The 19761-nt window shown below is 40.7% G+C and overlaps 1 protein-coding gene across 3 annotated transcripts; it reads right to left on the reverse strand.

Moving 5' to 3' along the window:
- Positions 1-1393: 1393 nt before the first annotated feature.
- On the reverse strand, positions 1394-19734 carry arpc4 (actin related protein 2/3 complex subunit 4). 3 transcript variants are annotated; one of them, XM_033037168.1, is made up of 6 exons: positions 19666-19734; positions 17237-17352; positions 15895-16006; positions 12900-12995; positions 10789-10959; positions 1394-2914 (listed from the first exon to the last, which is right to left on the reverse strand). In XM_033037168.1, the coding sequence occupies exons 1-6, from the start codon at positions 19717-19719 to the stop codon at positions 2909-2911; spliced, it is 555 nt and encodes a 184-aa protein (XP_032893059.1). In that variant the 5' UTR covers positions 19720-19734; the 3' UTR covers positions 1394-2908. The 3 variants fall into 3 exon arrangements, with proteins under 3 accessions (XP_032893059.1, XP_032893060.1, XP_032893061.1); XM_033037169.1 differs by lacking the exon at positions 19666-19734 and adding an exon at positions 19387-19513 and having other exon boundaries at positions 2590-2914; XM_033037170.1 differs by lacking the exon at positions 19666-19734 and adding an exon at positions 19024-19392 and having other exon boundaries at positions 2590-2914.
- Positions 19735-19761: the final 27 nt, after the last annotated feature.

The raw sequence follows: 19761 nt of genomic DNA on the forward strand, positions 1-19761 counted from the left end.
AAGAGAGCAGATGAGTGGAGGTTTCAGCTGTGGTCTTGAGTTATAACATCCTTGTGATTGTGGTCATCGCATCAAGGTAAGCAAATGCCAAACAGGGTTACATTGTAGATACGACCGGATTGCGCACACACACTCAAAAAAGCACAATTGAGGATTATTGATTTCACAATTGCCGGGTTACGGTAGTGACAGCAAACAAGGCAAGTAATATAAAGGGAAGTGAGCTGACTATTTTTCAATGTGTGGACTCCTGCAAATAAACTTAAATATGATAAGATTTTATCATAAAATGGGGTAGAAGTTACGCAGTATGGTACCTGTCCAAGATGGTTGGGTAAAATTTCTACAATGAATTGCAGTTGCTTCAGATGTTCAAGATGAAAGTGAGTTTGTCCTGTGTCTGCTTGGATAGTTCCATGGATATTGCTTGGATCCAAGCCATCGTTGTAAAAATAATCCTCCTTGGGATTTTTCAGCACCTCACCAAGCAGAGATTTCACATCTGAATTTGAACTAGTTCTCACAGGATCAGTTGTCATAGCTCCAATGGTCTCATACTCAAATGATAGATTCAGCAAGTTATTGGAACATTCCAAACCCAATTTATCATCATCCTTCCTCATTCTGAATCGTATGTTTATTGGAGCAGTGACACTTAATTAGCTGTAAGGCTCTTTCCAATAACATGGGGCCCTGAACTATGTTTCAATAAATACACCATTGCCCAAATAATTGCTTCTACTGAGATCTCACTTAAAAAAAAAATCAAATAATAATTGATATCCATTTAGTGAATACAAAGTCAATCAGACCTTGCTACCAAATACTTATCTCTATTTGTTTACCACCTTTGTTCATATTGCATCTAATTCTTGCAATTTTTTATTTTCTCATTGTAGTTTCAGCCTCTGAATATTTTACCCGTTACAATCATGCAAATACCTCTATAAATGTTTTGGTGAAAAATATAGGTGCTTAAAAAGTAGATTGTCTATATCGCAATACTGCTTAAAAGGAAATCAAAGGTCTGACTGAAACTTCTCTATTCAACTTCAGTATGCACATATTTGAAAGTTTTTAATCTTTTTAGAAAATTCAATATATTGCTTCATTTACTGATGGTTTTCATTAGGATAAAAACTTAGGTTATTTAAAGATGCAAACGCTGGAGATTAAAGGTGACTCAAAAGAGCTTGATAAATTAGTTAATTTTGTACGTTAAATTGTCAAACAGAAGTTTCTTATTGGACAAGGAAAAAGTATGAGATTGGGCTGCTGGACATCATTTACAAATTTTCTTGGACCTATTACAACTTTCTAATTTGATGATTACACAAGGTAGTTTGGTACAGAAATAAAACTAAAAATAATCTGCAAGAAATAATTGGGTAGATGAAATGCAAAAGGTTTTTAATATTGAAAAGCATAAGTCAATACATATTAATTGCAACAACAGCAGTAAGATTATGTACCCAAGTTTAAATATACCATTCGTTACTTTTAAGAGTTTATTTTCAACTGAGAACGCACCAAGCACATGCGAGAGCCAGCATCGTACCTCAGTGTGCTGCTCTAGAACATCTGTTACAAGAACGCTATTGACCAAACTAAAACAAACAGTTCTGCAGTTTGCACCCTGACCATTCATTACCAAAATGTTTTAGGCCTGTACAGCATTTCCGTCAGCTACATCCATAAAAAGTTAGAAGCAGCAAAATCTACTCATTTGCAGTAGAACAAAACTTGTATAAAACAGAAAAATGAAGAAAATACTCAGCCAATTAGGCAGCATTTGTGGAGAGAACCAGGTTTACATTTTAGTTTGGTGACCTTTCATAAGGACAATTCTGATGAAAGCTCATTAGTTCTTTCACAAGTTGATCTCAAATTGAGTTAACAATTCAGATCAACAAAACTTCCATCCAAACCATTTTGATAAACGGTCATCAAATCCAAAATATTAACTCCACTTCTCAGATGCAACCCGACCTCCTGAGTATTTACAGCATTTTGTATTTTTTTCAGATTTCCAGCATCTGTAGTATTTTGCTCTTGGGTGACAAAATCCATTATATGACTTCAGTAACAATATTAATTTTGACAAAAAATCTCATTCAGAAGCTATTAGAATAAAAACAGAAGTAAAAGAAAGTCAAAGAATGTGGCCCTTCTTACTAATTGACAGTGGTGGAGATCAAATAAATGATAAATTACTCACCGTTTCAAATAGGATTATAAATGTTATCGAACAAGTATCAGTAGAAACCAAAACAGCTAGGAAATTTAACTGGCCTGGCAGTCTTTTGAAGGAGTATCCACTAATTCTTACTAAAGGTAGTAACTTTTTAACTAACCAAAACCTGTCTGACTTGCAAAGTGTTGTCAAAATTTATTATTTGCGACGCCCAGCATCTGCAATATTTTGCTTATCGTTTCACTGGGTAGAGTTATTTTCCTAATACTGTCCAGAGCTAGTTGGTCAGTGATAGGTTTTATTGCATCAATTAAATCCCCCTTAAAATAAAAATGGACTATCACTTAAACACATGTAGTAAGAAGGAGCCAAGTCAGAGACAATATGACACAAACTATGAATGAAAGTTTTTATTTTTCAAAATACAAATGTATTAGCTCAGTCCCTTCAATTTGGGAAAGAACTAATGACAGCAGGTATTAAGCTGCTGTAAATACAGTATCAATTGAAAAATGATTTGTTAATACTAAAGCCAGCAGTCTGGTTTGGGTTATTATACAAGCTCCTTCCAGCAAGCTGGTCAGGATATTGTGTGAGCCCCCTTTCAGCAGATGATTACACCCACCCCTGCCCCAAAGCTTCTTTCCAGCATTGCAGTTTCACATAGTTCCTCGTAACCTTGGTCTTGACAGTCGATAGCAAACACAAGCAGCATCAGAACTGTAAACAGAAAGAAAAATCAGATTTTGTATACAGTAAACCCTTGTTTTAACAGCCCCCTTTATAAAGGATTTTGGTTATAGTGGACAGACCAGCCGCAGCCACCCCCGGCTCACACCGCTTCCCTGACCACTTGCAGCCCAGTCTTCTGCTGCCACGCCCGGCTCACATGGTGCACCAGTGAGCCCTTCTTCACCCACTGCATGTGGGTTGACGACCCATTGTTACGCCTCACATTGTGGCTCCTAGCCATCAGCGCTTTCTTCAGGTCACTGTGAACGACAGGACGCGCTCCCGGTCACCATGGGGCTTCCTCCCCTCTAGCTGGTGCGTTTTCCAGTCGTCCGTCGAGTTGTCTCTACTACCACCGCCTCCTCCTCCCCCATAGTCACTAACATACTCCACATTAATAATTTTAAGCTGTATGCCTACCACCAAATCAATGAGACTTTTCAAGTAGCAATTTTTGGCAAGCTCTCAAAGAGGTCACAAGATAACTGCACCTCCAATTTTTCCTTCAGCAAAGCATGTAGTATGGGAAATCAACAATTTCTGAAACCCATAACTTCCTGGCATTCCATATCCTTGCATATCTGTTGACCCTTAAATAAAGCTAATTTTTGTTGGTGGAGAGGAATCCAAGATGGAAATGAAGTTGGGTAATAGGGGAACGAGGATTGCAACATCTGGAAACACGTAACCATTTCAGTTGAATAGAGGACATAAATGTATGAAGAAATAGAAACATAGAAATTAGGTGCAGGAGTAGGCCATTCGGCCCTTCGAGCCTGCACCGCCATTCAATATGATCATGGCTGATCATCCAACTCAGTATCCCGTACCTGCCTTCTCTCCATACCCTCTGATCCCCTTAGCCACAAGGGCCACATCTAACTCCCTCTTAAATATAGCCAATGAACTGGCCTCGACTACCCTCTGTGGCAGAGAGTTCCAGAGATTAACCACTCTCTGTGTGAAAAAAGTTCTTCTCATCTCGGTATTAAAGGATTTCCCCCTTATCCTTAAGCTGTGACCCCTTGTCCTGGACTTCCCCAACATCGGGAGCAATCTTCCTGCATCTAGCCTGTCCAACCCCTTAAGAATTTTGTAAGTTTCTATAAGATCCCCTCTCAATCTCCTAAATTCTAGAGAGTATAAACCAAGTCTATCCAGTCTTTCTTCATAAGACAGTCCTGACATCCCAGGAATCAGTCTGGTGAACCTTCTCTGCACTCCCTCTATGGCAATAATGTCCTTCCTCAGATTTGGAGACCAAAACTGTACGCAATACTCCAGGTGTGGTCTCACCAAGACCCTGTACAACTGCAGTAGAACCTCCCTGCTCATATACTCAAATCCTTTTGCTATGAAAGCTAACATACCATTCGCTTTCTTCACTGCCTGCTGCGCCTACTTTCAATGACTGGTGTACCATGACACCCAGGTCTCGCTGCATCTCTCCTTTTCCTAGTCGGCCACCATTTAGATAATAGTCTGCTTTCCTGTTTTTGCCACCAAAATGGATAACCTCACATTTATCCACATTATACTGCATCTGCCAAACATTTGCCCACTCACCCAGCCTATCCAAGTCACCTTGCAGTCTCCTAGCATCCTCCTCACAGCTAACACTGCCCCCCAGCTTAGTGTCATCTGCAAACTTGGAGATATTGCCTTCAATTCCCTCATCCAGATCATTAATATATATTGTAAATAGCTGGGGTCCCAGCACTGAGCCTTGCGGTACCCCACTAGTCACTGCCTGCCATTGTGAAAAGGACCCGTTTACTCCTACTCTTTGCTTCCTGTTTGCCAGCCAGTTCTCTATCCACATCAATACTGAACCCCCAATGCCGTGTGCTTTAAGTTTGTATACTAATCTCTTATGTGGGACCTTGTCGAAAGCCTTCTGGAAGTCCAGATACACCACATCCACTGGTTCTCCCCTATCCACGCTACTAGTTACATCCTCGAAAAATTATATAAGATTCGTCAGACATGATTTACCTTTTGTAAATCCATGCTGACTTTATCCAATTATTTCACCACTTTCCAAATGTGCTGCTATCCCATCTTTAATAACTGACTCTAGCAGTTTCCCCACTACCGATGTTAGACTAACTGGTCTGTAATTCCCCGTTTTCTCTCTCCCTCCCTTCTTAAAAAGTGGGGTTACGTTTGCTACCCGCCAATCCTCAGGAACTACTCCAGAATCTAAAGAGTTTTGAAAGATTATTATTACTGCATCCACTATTTCTGGGGCTACTTCCTTAAGTACTCTGGGATGCAGCCTATCTGGCCCTGGGGATTTATCGGCCTTTAATCCATTCAATTTACCCAGCACCACTTCCCGGCTAACCTGGATTTCACTCAATTCCTCCAACTCCTTTGACCCGCGGTCCCCTGCTATTTCCGGCAGATTATTTATGTCTTCCTTAGTGAAGACGGAACCAAAGTAGTTATTCAATTGGTCCGCCATATCCTTGTTCCCCATGATCAACTCACCTGTTTCTGACTGCAAGGGACCTACATTTGTTTTAACTAATCTCTTTCTTTTCACATATCTATAAAAACTTTTGCAGTCAGTTTTTATGTTCCCTGCCAGTTTTCTTTCATAATCTATTTTTCCTTTCCTAATTAAGCCCTTTGTCCTCCTCTGCTGGTCTCTGAATTTCTCCCAGTATGCTGCTTTTTCTGGCTAATTTGTAAGCATCATCCTTCGCTTTGATACTATCCCTGATTTCCCTTGTTATCCACGGATGTACTACCTTCCCCGATTTATTCTTTTGCCAAACTGGGATGAACATTTTTGTAGTTCATCCATGCAGTCTTTAAATGTCTTCCATTGCATATCCACCGTCAACCCTTTTAGAATTAATTGCCAGTCAATCTTGGCCAATTCACGTCTCATACCCTCAAAATTACCTTTCTTTAAGTTCAGAACCATTGTTTCTGAATTAACAATGTCACTCTCCATCCTAATGAAGAACTCAACCATATTATGGTCACTCTTGCCCAAGGGGGCACGTACAACAAGACTGCTAACTAACCCTTCCTCATTACTCAATACCCAGTCTAAAATAGCCTGCTCTCTCGTTGGTTCCTCTACATGTTGATTTAGATAACTATCCCGCATACATTCCAAGAAATCCTCTTCCTCAGCACCCCTGCCAATTTGATTCACCCAATCTATATGTAGATTGAAGTCACCCATTATAACGGTTTTGCCTTTGTCGCACGCATTTCTAATTTCCTGTTTGATACCATCTCCAACTTCACTACTACTGTTAGGTGGCCTGTACACAACACCCACCAGCGTTTTCTGCCCCTTAGTGTTTCGCAGCTCTACCCATACCGATTCCACATCCTCCAAACTAATGTCCTTCCTTTCCATTGCGTTAATCTCCTCTCTAACCAGCAACGCTACCCCACCTCCTTTTCCTTTCTCTCTATCCCTCCTGAATATTGAATATCCCTGGATGTTCAGCTCCCAGCCTTGGTCACCCTGGAGCCATGTCTCCGTGATCCCAACTATATCATAATCATTAATGGCTATCTGCACGTTCAACTCATCCACCTTATTACGAATACTCCTTGCATTGAGACACAAAGCCTTCAGGCTTGTTTTTACAACTCTCTTACCCCTTATACAATTATGTTGAAAAGTGGCCCTTTTTGATTTTTGCCCTGGTTTTGTCTGCCTGCCACTTTTACTTTTCACCTTGCTACCTATTGCTTCTACCCTCATTTTACACCCCTCTGTCTCTACGCTCACACATTTAAGAAACCCTTTCCCTTTAACTCCATCCTCCACTATCCCATTCGACATCCCACCCCCCTTATTCAGTTTAAAACTACCCGTGTAGCAGTGGCAAACCTGCCTGCCAGAATGCTGGTCCCACACCTGTTAAGATGCAATCCGTCCCTTTTGTACAGTTCCCCCTTACCCCAAAACAGATCCCAGTGATCTAAGAATCTAAATCCCTGCCCCGTGCACCAGTTCCTCAGCCACACGTTCAGGTCCCGTATCTCCCTGTTCCTGCTCTCGCCAGCACGAGGAACTGAGTAATGAAAGAAGAGCATATTGCAAGAAATGGGTGGATGGGGCTAAGAACAGAAGCGAATGGAAGAAATGAGGAAGACAGGTTAGGAAACTGGGGAATTGAAGGAGAAAGAATGATTGGGATGGAGAAGTGGAGCGTTGAATGCATAACACAGAGCTGCCAAGTAGTACGGATTTTCCATATTTTGTACGGAAATGCAATTAGAATGCAGATGTACGATTTTGTGTTGTTAAATACGGATTTTAAATACGGAGTTCAGTTCAGTCTGAAGAAGGGTCTCGACCAGAAACATCACCCATTCCTTCTCTCCAAAGTCGCTGCCTGTCCCCACTCCAGGTTTAAACAGAGCGCTGTCATTTTAACGCGTGGGAATTTAAACGAAGAGCTGTCAGCTACAGCGCTATGGGTTCTAAAAATAGCGCTACCAGCTGGAGCGCTATGGGCTTTACACATAGCGCTATGGCCACAGCGCTACGAGTCAGACTGTTCAAGAAAATTCCCGTAAAATAATGAGTTTTTGTAATTCTCTTTCTCAGTGGTAGTTGAGCCTTTTATTATTTTTCAGGCAGTGGTAGAATTCTGGATAAGCCTAGTGGTGAAAGAATTGGCCTTGGTTTTACAGAACAGTGGGTGGGCTCAAGGTGGAGAGAGGGAGGGAGGGAATAAGATAGGGAGGGAGGGAAAAAAAGGAGAGGGCGGAAGAGAGAGGGAGGGTGGGAGAGGGGGAGGGTTGGGGAGGCTTCCAAAACATCTGGTGCTAAAATCAGGAAGCAGCCATTCAAACAGCAGTATACAAAGAGATGGCAATTAATGCTCGGTCAAGTAAGGTGCGTAGAAGACATGTCAATTGGTAGCAAAGTTATGCATTCTTGAACTCTTACATGGGTATGACTGCACTTAAAAAACATTTTTTTCAGCAAAATGGTACTGTGTAAAAATACTGATTTCCGCAGCAAATACTGATTTTCAGGTACTAAAATACTCTGACAAAACCTGGCAGCTCTGATAACAACTTTGATGTGATGCTTTAATAAATGCTTAACATTAAAGAAGTCTCAAGAGGAACAATGCTACTGATGAAATAAAATTCAGGAAAATATCTGATTCACATCTGCTGCATTACAAGTATGTTCCTAGGGATAATTGGGTTAACATGTGATGAGCTTTTAATGGCACAGGGCCTGTATTTTCTGGAGTTTAGAAGGATGAGGGGAACTATGAAACTTACCGAATAGTGAAACGCCTGGATAGAGTGGATGTAGAGAGGATGTTTCCACTAATGGGAGAGTCTAGGACCAGAGGCCATAGCCCCAGAATAAAAGGATGTACCTTTAGAAAGGAGATGAGGAGACATTTATTTGGTCAGAGGGTAGTGAATCTGTGGAATTCATTGCCGTTGATGGCTGTGGAGGCCAAGTCAATGGATATTTTTTACGGTGGAGATTGATAGATTCTTGATTAGTACATGTGGCAGAGGTTATGGGGACAAGGCAGAATAATAGGGTTGAGAGGGAAAGATAGATCAGTCATGGTTGAATGGTGGAATAGATTTGATGGGCCTAATCTGCTCCTATAACTTATGAGTAAGAAAGAACTGCAGATTCCAGTTTAAATTGAAGGTTTAAGGAATGGGCGACAATTAAATCGGAGGTTAAAGGAATGGGCGACATTTCGGGTCAAGACCCTTCTGACCCTTCAACCCAAAACGTCGCCCATTCCTTCTCTCCAGGGACGCTGCCTCAATCGCTGAGTTACCTCAGCATTTTGTGTCTACCTGGAACATGAACTATCTGAGCAATACACTGCAGCACTGCTGGAAAATTGACGTTGAATTAAGGAGTAGATTTGTAAAACACGATGAATGCACAAAATAAGCAGTACGATGGCTGTGGCCAGATGGGGCCATGGCTTGCAAGACCACCAGTTATTTCATGCTGCTATCAAGTGTCCTAACCACACGCATTCATTCCTTTAACCTGCAACCTGAATGTCCATCTTGTCAGCTACAAATACAACTGAACAGACAGGTAAAAGAATGAGGGAAATAAAATTGCACTACGAGCAAAGCAAAATACAGCAAACAAAAGCAAAACAAAAATTGACAGGAAAGGTAAAGAGTTAAAAGCTTGATGCCACAGAGGTAAAACAGTCTACATCCAAGGCCAATGCTTTGGGAGATCTACATTTAACATCTAATTACATGGACAGGGCTTATTTATTATGTTATATATTATCCCTTGGTTTGTACCTGGATTTTTATGATTAAACTAATCTCTTCATGGAGTTGTAAATCCTAATCAAAGGGATATATACTGTTCAAAAGTGAGACACACAACTCGTCTTGCAACACATTCCTGCGATACTCAGCCACTACTTGACACCATTTATGAGAAAGTTAATTGGATCAGTGATCTCATGAATCCGTGAGGCTGGATATACTGCAACAACTTACTTTATCTCAACCTGCCACTCTAGAATTCACAAAGTCAGAAGTTCAATAGCCATCATGTGTCTCAATGGCTACAACCATCAAAAAAGTTCAACCACATCCATTACACAAGTTTGTTTAATTATCATCCTCATCATTGATTAATTGGTCCTCCAGTGGACTGTGTGTAGATTGCATTATAGTATCTCAAAGAATCTCAGTCTTAAAATGTTAATTTGGCCTGACTTAAGTTTTTGTTTTGAGTGTTCTAGATATATACTCCCCTTTTAAATCTGTTATTAATCTTTAATAAATTAATTACAGCACCCCTTAAATACCTAAGGAGTCTGCAAGCCTATCCTATGTAATCTGGTCTTAAATTCAATCATTTTGGCCCCTGTATCAATCTGATGGATCTGCACTGGATTCTTCCTGGGTTGCAATGTGCAGAGGAGAAACATACTGTCCAGATATGGTTCGATTGTCAGATAAATCCATCCCACTATCTTCTAGCCTCCTTGCATTGAAAGATAATAATCTATTAGTATTTAACCTTTATGTTCTTATCCACTTTTTGTAGAAATATTGTGGTATTCAATGTCATTAGAAAGTTTCACAGAATTCCCCAACCAATATGATTATTAGAGAACAATTCCCAAAAGACTGCTGTACTACAGATGGTTCGTTAACATCACCCTTTCAGTATAACTATACATTGGGAATGGATGCTGCATTGTCAGTTATAATTTTAGTCATACATAAAATATAGAACAGTACACCATAAAAACAGGTCTTTCAGCCCAGAATGTATTGTGCCAAACATGATGCCAAGACCATCTCTTATCGACCCACATGTAATCCATATGCCTGTCCAAAAAAGTCACTTAATGTCACTATCGAATCTGCTTCTACCACCACTCCCAGCAGCATGTTCCAGGAATTCTGAAATTATTTGCAACCAATAATGGAGTATGTTCACTTCGTAGATATAACAAAATCCCAAAAGAGTAATGTCGTAATGACAACATTATGTATTTTAATGAAAACACAACAAATAAAAGAAAATAGTGATAAGTCAGTGGGCTATTTTAGGACACTTCCTTTTTAACAGTATCACCATGTATAAAAGTAATGCCAAAGGACCAGTTTCCACTAAAGGGGAAGTCAAATACATTTCAGGAACTCATTCCTCTGAGAAGCAAAAACCACAAACAGCAGAATAATGCCAGCACAAAGATAGGCTCAACATAATTTATGCAATGCTAACCAACCCTGCCGTTGCAAAGGATGCAATTTTCTGGCATCCTGATAGATTTAGCAGCTCAGCAATGTACTGCTAATCTCTTAGTTTTCGGGACAATGAGAAAGCAAGGTAAACTCACATTTTTGAGAAACTCCTCTGCAACAATGCGAGCTCTGGCATTTAATGAGAGTTTCATTTCACTGACTTCCTTATCGATCTCTTCCATGAAGTGGATGACAAAATCAACCAGCTTGTGTTTATACATTTGCTCAGTGTGGAAGTTGGTGATCAGGAAGCTGATATCATAGCCCTGCAAGAGAGGAAACAGTGTTTAATTTATTGCAGTCACTGACATAGTTGATTATCCAGCAACTCTCTATGACAAACATTTTCATACAACCCATTCACCAGATCTGAGCTGAAGCTCTAGATTTTTCCTGTCAGAAAGCTCTGGTATTCATACCATTTTCTTGTTAAAATCCTTGGTAAATGTTATACTCGATTACACAACCATTACATTTTGGCTGAAATCCTTTTCCAACATGTGAAAAAAGTCTGCCAACTTGCTGCACCGTAACATTCCCATCAATTATATTTTCAGTAAGACAATCACTATGCATACATAAAGGTTTATCACTTCAACATGCAGAGTATGCAACACCCACATTCTCCTGTTTGAGATATCAGTGCATACGTTTCAAATTTCACATATGTTTAATTTTCTCGGACAAAGATGATGGAGAGAACTAAATTCAGTTTGTTTGTGGACTAGTGGATATAGAATGCTTTAGATAAATGGCTGCCTATTTGGTCAAAGAAAGCCTAGCACTAGACTCCCAGAAGGACCTCAACACAGATGGAATCAGAGCTATTCTGCTTTACAGCAGGGGAACAGGCCCTTCTGCCCAAATCACTTAGCAGCGTTAGTCCCATTTGCCTTGGTTAGACCATATCCCTCCAAAACTTTCCTATCCACGTACCTACAGGTATTGTTTAAATGTCATAATTATTTTTACTAATTCCTCTAGCAGTTTATTCCATATTTGCACTGCTCTATGTGTGGAAAAAGTTGCCCCTCAGATCCCTTTTAAATCTTCCCCCTCTAACCTTAAATCTCTATAGCCCCTATTTTTTTACTCCACAGCTCTGGGAAAAAGACTGGCTATTCACCTTATCTATGATCGTACTTTTGGTATACTTCAATAAGGTCACCTTTCAGCCTCCTCAGTGCCAGGGGAAAAAAGACCAGCCTACCCTATAACACAAAGTGAAATACTTGCAAATCTTTTTTGCACCATTCCACTTTAATAAAATCCTTCCCTCACAAGGTGACCAGAACTGTACACAGTACTCCAAATGTTAACTTAAGGGCCTGTCCCACTTACCCGATTTCTTTGGCGACTTGCCGGTACCCTGTCATAATTTAAAATGTTGAAAATCCAGCAGCGACCAGAAAAAGGTTGACTCTTTAGGCGACTACTCACAACCATACAGGCGATATCCCGCGACCAATTCCTTTGACCAGTGCCTTAATGTCTTGTCAATTAATTTTCCCAACTCTTGCCAACCTGACCTACTTCATGTTTAAATGCCTCCCACTTACCAGCCATTCCTTTACTTGAAAGAACCCTCTCCTACAATCAACTTTTGAAAGTTCCAATCAATAACCATCAAAATTGGTTGTATATTTAATTTATTATATATCCCAATTTAGGACTTTTGGACTAGTCTTACCTTTGTCCATAACTATTCTTCAACTAATAGAATTATGGTCAGTGGTTCCAAACTGCTCTCCAACCAACACTTAAGTCACCTGACCTGTCTTATTTGTCAAGAACGCACATTTTATCCTCTCTAGCAGGGCCACCTACATACTGATTGAGAAAACTTTCTTGAAGACACTTAAATTCCAGCCCCTGCAAGCCCATAGCACTATGGCCGTCCCAGTCAATGTACGGGAAGTTAAAATCCTCCCTTACTATAATTTTTTTAAATAAATTTATTTTACAAGATAGAACACAATTGGAAGTAAAAGGATTTTCTTGTGATGGGATGAGCAATATTCATACATGTTCAGCTTTAACTTATCTACATTTGAGCAGCTGAAAACTTCCCAAGACGAGTACAGCAGCTGTGCAATGTGCAGACTTCCTGAGATAGCTGGTTTTCAGTCTTCAATTATTTTGTCCATCTGACATGCTTCATAGAAAAGAAACCAAATAAAGTGGCAATTCTAAGCAGTGCCATTACCTCAACAGCTTTTCTCCGCAGGATGAAGAAGTTCTCTGCTCGCATCATCATAAATCTCATGAATTTATGGCAAAGAATCTTTTCAATCTCATCTGCCTGAAATTAACAATATGAAACTTTAACATGTACATACTTCAACCTGTTTAAAACTAAAAAACAGAGTATTTAGGAGAGTAATAGCTATACAAGGATAATTTAAAAAAACAGGGAGATCACATGCACAACTGTCATTGAAGGCATTTATGGGAAAGTACAGAGAATTGAGGATTAAACAGTCGTTCAAAATATCCTCAAGCTCTTGTTAAAGATGCATTGTCTGCTGCTGATCAAAGTTGAAGTATTAATGAAATGAGTCAGCAGGAAATGTAGTGGAAGAATGAAACATGCAAAATCCCCTGGTTAAAATTACTTCGGGTTTAACAGTCATGTTGCTACATTATGGAATTAATGTAGAAAAAGTAAACAAACATAAAACTTAAAGAGAATTAAAGTAAGTTACCAAGGACGACCATCACAGGCTGCCAGTTCACAGCGTAGACCATTTAAGTGATTTGCTCTGGAAACTGACAAGCCAATCACTTCTATTTGGCCTTGTACAACAATACTCTAAAAATCCAACATTCATTTCCAGTCCATTAAAAAAACCCAACCCTATCTCTTTTTGCCAACAATACAATCAAAATTATCTTGCTGATAGACCTTGCATTATTTTTGACAGGAAATGTGTTCAATCTCGATCCTGGTACTATCTGTGCACTTTGCACTCTCCTTGGCCAGGTCTCCAATATTCCAAAGACAAGCTGGTAGGTTAAATATCTACTATAAATTACCCCTTAGCACAGTTTAATAGCAAAAAACATCAAAAGAAGATGACAGCCCTACGTGTTAGAAAGAGAAATTGCAGGAATACAGATAAAATAAGGAGGGAAAATAGGATTGGTCTCCTAGGAGTCAGCATGGCCTTGTTCTGTCATTAAATAGTAGGAACATGACACTGGAGGGAAGCATTGAAATACATTACAAACTGAGGGACTAAATGCAATGGTCTAATGCTATTTGTGAAACCAGAGAAAAATGATAGAATTACAGACCAGTTAACCTAACATTAATTGTTGGAATCGATTATAATAGAAGTGCAGAAAGGCAAAGATGATCTTCATCTGTTTAGCCAAAGTACTGTTTAATGAAAGGAAAATCTATTTGGAAAATACATCTAGCCAGGAGAAAGGAGGAGAAAAAATAGAATCAGTGGATGTGTGCATCTGAATTTCAAAATCCATCAGTAAAGTGACATATGAAAGGTTGTCCAAATAAACCTGCCTTTATATATGAATGGTCACATGGGATAGATAACCTGGGAACTACAAGCCAGTGAGCCTAACAACAGTGGTGGGTAAATTACTGGAGGAGAGATGGGATTTACAAGCAAGGACAAATTAGGGATAGTCAGCATATCATTGTGCTTCGGAAATCATTAACTCACAGCAATGCAGTGGGCGTTTTCTATGTAGACTTTAGAAACGCCTCTAAAAAGGTACTAAGTGGTAAGCTGGTCCACAAGGTTAGATCACATGCAATCAAGGGTGAGTTAACAGATTGGACACAAAATTGATTTGAAAGTAGGTAGAGTGATGTTTTTCAGACTGGAGGCCTGTAAAAGTGGTGTACTACAGGGATCAATGCTGGTCCACTGTTGTTCATTATTTATATTAACAATTTGGATGAGCATGTAGGTGACATGGTTAATGAGTTTGCAGAAGACTAAAATTGGTGGTATAGTGGACAGTGAAGAAGTTATCCAAGAACGCAATGGAGTTTTGATCACCTGTGCCAATGGGCCAAGGAATGGCAGATGGAGTTTAATTCAGATAAATGTGGCGTAAAAATAAGATGCAGCTGGGATTTCTACAAGCAGCTGGAAGTACAAGATTAAGTCTTTCTACAATTGCATAAGACTTTGATAAGACCACACCTGGATTACCGAGGTTTGATCTCTTTATCAAAATGAGATCATACTTGGTCATGAATGGGCTCATATAGATTCACTAGTGTAATTCTATGGAAGCAGGGCTCTCCCATGAGGAGATTGAATTATCATGGGCACATATTTACTGGTGTTCAGAAGAATGCAAAGTAAAATGTTGATAATTCCAAGAGAATATGCAAGAGTAAATGTTGTTTCCTCTGTCGGGGCAATAGATCAAGAAGGCAGAATTTCAAAATAAAGCTGTGTCCCTTGAGGTCTAAGCCAAGGAGAAATGTCTTCATTCAGATGAATGAGAATCTGGAATGATTCAAAGAGGCCTGTGCATGCTCAGCTGCTGAGTAAAACCAATATCAGCTGCTGAGTAAAAACAAGACTGATTATATGTTTTTTTGGCCCTAACAGTAATAAATTATTTGGGGACTGGGCAGGAAAGCAGAAGAGACTCTTACTAAATGATGTGTAAGGAGTCTGAAGAAGGGTCTCGATCCGAAACATCACCCATTCCTTCTCCCCAGAGATGCTGCCTGTCCTGCAGAGTTACTCCCGTTTTTTGTGTCTATCTTACCAAATGATGTGGCAGACTTAAGCAGTTATATGCCCCATATGATGTTTGTACTTAAACTTTTGGAATTGACAGAATCTTGGCACAGATTAATCATCAGGCTCAGTCAAGTTGTGCATTACATGTCTGAAGGGAATGTGAATTCGACAAAGTAGTGGGAGAAGCCAAGAAATTCTAATTGTGTCCATTTCTCCTAGAATGCTAGTGGCACCATGAAGGTGGCTCTTTTCAAATCTGAACGAGACAAAGTTACAGCAACTATTTCCAAGAGAAAATACACATTTCCCTGAAAATCTACATTAACTAGATGAAACTTTCCAAACTTCAAGTTGCACATTATTAGAAGGGAGGGTCTGCTTGATCATTCAAGGGGAAAACAAGATTTAATTTGCAATATTTGGATTACAATGCCAAATATGCATTGACAACTTTAAAAATGTACAGACCTGTTTGATTGCGATGCTGACTCGTACAGAGTTTATTGAGCCCTCAATAAGGACCTTCTCCTTCTCATTTCTGCTGATGATCAAAGGCTGCAGTAGCAACTCTTTACTGCTCCTGTTTTAAATCAAGTAAACAGTTGTTTGTTACTATACAGTATCCAAAATCATCTGACGCTCTCTCCACTCTCATCTGAACTCTTTATCCACTTATTTTTGAAAGAATTGATATAAAGACATTCTCAAGAGTTCCATGGGGATGGCATAATCCCAGACCTATATGTAGCATTGAGTTTAAGAAGAAGCAGTTTTAAGATTTAGGGTTGGCTTTTTACTTAAATTCGTTTTTGAAACGGTATTGCCTCAGAAATTATTCCACATAACAATTGTGATGAGGTGGACTAGTTTTGAACGCTACATTACGTTGAAAATACAAAAGTACCAATGACAGTAGATAGTAACCATCAATATTTCAAAATTGCCACACAAATCATTTCCAAAAGGGTTATTTAAAAAAATGTTCTCCTGGTCATTTGCCCACAGTTGTAAAAATATACTCCGACATATACACTCGGACGTGTTCGGCTGGCACCGGAAGGTAGCCGGTTCGAATCCCGCTTGGAGTGCATACTGTCGTTGTGTCCTTGGGCAAGACACTTCACCCACCTTTGCCTGTGTGTGAATGTGTGTGAGTGATTGGTGGTGGTCGGAGGGGCCGTAGGCGCAGATTGGCAGCCACGCTTACGTCAGTCTGCCCCAGGGCAGCTGTGGCTACAGAAGTAGCTCACCACCACCGAGTGTGACTGAGGAGTGAATGAATAATGCGATGTAAAGCGCCTTGAGTATTAGAAAGGCGCTATATAAATCCCATCCATTATTATTATTATATACACTCAAACATAAAGCTTTAAGTTTACTTTATTGTCACGTGTACCGAATGAAAAGCTTTTGTTAAGGAATCACAGCTTTCTGTGGTTTTTGATTTCATCTAGTGTAAAAAATGGGTTTACTCACATTCATTTCCAAATAACTGAAGGATTGGTAATGATTTATTATTACATGTACTAAGATATTATGCAAATCTTTGTTTACGTGCTATCCAGGCAAATCACACCAAAGTACAAGGTAGTGCAAGAGAGAAAAAAACAGGATACAGGTATAGTGTTACAGCTGCAGAGGAAGTGTAATAATAAAGTGCAAGGACCACAACTAGGTAGATTGAGGACTTGGAATTTGTCCTTGGCATACGAGAAGTCATTCACGAATCTGATAGCAGCAGAAAAGAAGCAGCTCAAAGCTGCATCTGAACAAACTGAAAATTAAAAGCAGTCGGAATTCCAAATCCTACCTCACTTCCACTTCTGGTTTATTATGACGCTCCACAACCTGTGACGAGAAATTTTCCAGACATAATGCTGCTTGAAGAGTGGCACGAACTGCATTCAAGTATGGCCGAAGCGTCGCCTTTTCAAAAGGAGAGAAAAGCAAAGTCAAGATTATATGGCCAAGAATGCCTTTGGTGGAGCCCCTGAACAAACTAATAAAATGTGGTTCAAACAACGCACGACTGAATAGTCTAGAGCAGGGATCGGCAACCTACGACCCTCAGACCGAATGTGGCCCGTTACCTGAAATCATCCGGCCCGCATGCGTATTTTTCCCCCCGTAATCTTCCGGCCCGCAGACTTTCGTCATCTCCGGTACTCAGGTGCGGTGACGCAAGGACGCCTGCGCTGGTGGCCGCAATGGCGGAGCCGCCAAGCGCCGAGCTCTGGCTGTACCGCATCCTGGGCAAAGCCGCCGGCACGGCCACGCACCTTCTGTGTCTGGACTTCACTGTCGGGATCGGGATTGTCAATAGGCCGGGGAGGAGTGAGCCACCGCCTTCAGGACAGAGCCAAGGCAATGGTCCATAAGTGCGCCATGTTCGTGAGCGCCCGTAACTAGGGGCCAGTGCTCCGGGTAGCGTCCTCGAAGGGGCAGGATCTAGGTGAACAAGTGATTTGTTGCCTGCCATCCGGGACAGGATCCATATGTACACGTGATAGATGTGGCCCGCCATCCGCTTACAGACATGCGTCCTGGCCCCAATGCAGAACAAGGTTGCCGACCCCTGATCTAGAGCTAAAACAAATATGGATACAACAACTAATTTGGTAATTTGGATAATATGTAACAGTGAAGTTATTTGTGGGTGGTCAATGATAAGAGGAAGTGGTAATCCTACCTGGAAATTGGGTACAAATACTAGGCCACACATATCCAACATTATACCCTAATGCCATAACATAACTTTGATGGCAAACAAGGCAGTCCATGTACACAGTGGTCCACGTAAGAGAGTGTGGAAGAAAATTGATCAATGCTGATAAAATCTCTGGTTTAAACAAATAATTCACTTAATATTAATTTGGATTTGTACGAGACCAGATTATCCACATGGGCATTAGTGAAGGACAATAACTTTAACTGGTACCAGAAAATATTTACTTTTCATTTGTATTTTTTCAAAACCAAATTCAAATTCTCGAACTTCATTGGCAGGATTTTATGTTAGAGCAATTATATGAAATCCAAGCACATAGTACATATTGGGAAATTCCAAATACTTATGCAATGTAACTGTACATAAAGTTACTCAAGTCCATAATCAACTTTAATTTATAAAAAGTTAAATAGATCATAAATATTGTACCATAGAGGATTATTAAATATTGTATAGTAGAGTATTTGAAAAATAATTGGAAGTTAACCACAGGGTATTCAACCTCAAAGTTTTACACCCAAGCCAGCGTGTCAAATAGAAAAGAAACTTGTTAACTAGATTGTTATTTCAAACTAACAGATACTAAATGAGAGAACTTCTGAAAAAGTAACTAAATCAGAAACATACTAAATCAGTGAACCTCTGAAAAAGTAAGGTCCATATAAATTAATAAAACTAGAGATCTAGTGACAATTTCTCATTCAAAGGTGCAATAAGGTTAGGCTGTGACATTCCCTCAGATTTTAAAAAGCTGCACGTCAAACAACCTCGAGTTTTAGCCCCTATCCCTCCCTTCCTTACCCATCGCCCTCCCCTTCCCTCTCTCCCCTGATGGGGCTGTGCGGACGAGTAGAAAATGGTTCCCTAACCATGCATAGATTTCAAAGAGGACACACAGCAGGTGCGTTCGGTGGTGGTCGTGTGATAAGAGACACCACACGGGCTTTCGTGCAGAACCCGATGCGCCTCAGCCCGGCCCAAACCTCAGTGGCTTTAACGTTGGCTCAATGACAGCCTGAAGCAGGAAGCACTGGGTGTGGACCTCTCCTTGCCCTCGGGAGGAGGGCGGATGCGGCTCTGCTGACACTTTAACCTCGCTGGCCACACCGTAAGCACGGTACCGGGGCCTCACCCTGTCTGAAGCCGGACCTTAACCTCCCCCACACCCTGGCGGAGTGTGTGTCCCCCCGCCCCGAGCTGCGAGCCGCCCGGCGCTGTCTCCCCCCGCTTACCATCTTGTCTCCCCGGAAGGCGGAAACGTCGCTGGCGCGTGCGCATGCGCAGGCCACTGCCGGGTCTGGTCTGGTCTCCCCCCCGCCCCGCCCGGGGAGAGCGAGTCCAAGTCCATCCCTAGCATCACAGAGACAGAGAGTGGCCGCCCTACACCGGCCTTGTGTGCTGATCACAAGTTAACACACTATGTTTTCAAATAGGAAGCCATTGCATGCATTTTGATGTTGCTCCTACAATAAACATTAAATTATCTTTCACCAGTCCTGTTTGGAATGTACCATGTTTGCATGAGAATGGGGGTGCGCATTGTGCATGTAGCTGATTCTATGCATTGAGCGGCTTTATTTTTTGCACTCTGCTGTGCAATCATGCAG

The sequence above is a fragment of the Amblyraja radiata genome, chromosome 18 (assembly GCF_010909765.2).
Source record: "Amblyraja radiata isolate CabotCenter1 chromosome 18, sAmbRad1.1.pri, whole genome shotgun sequence".
Lineage (NCBI taxonomy): Eukaryota > Metazoa > Chordata > Chondrichthyes > Rajiformes > Rajidae > Amblyraja > Amblyraja radiata.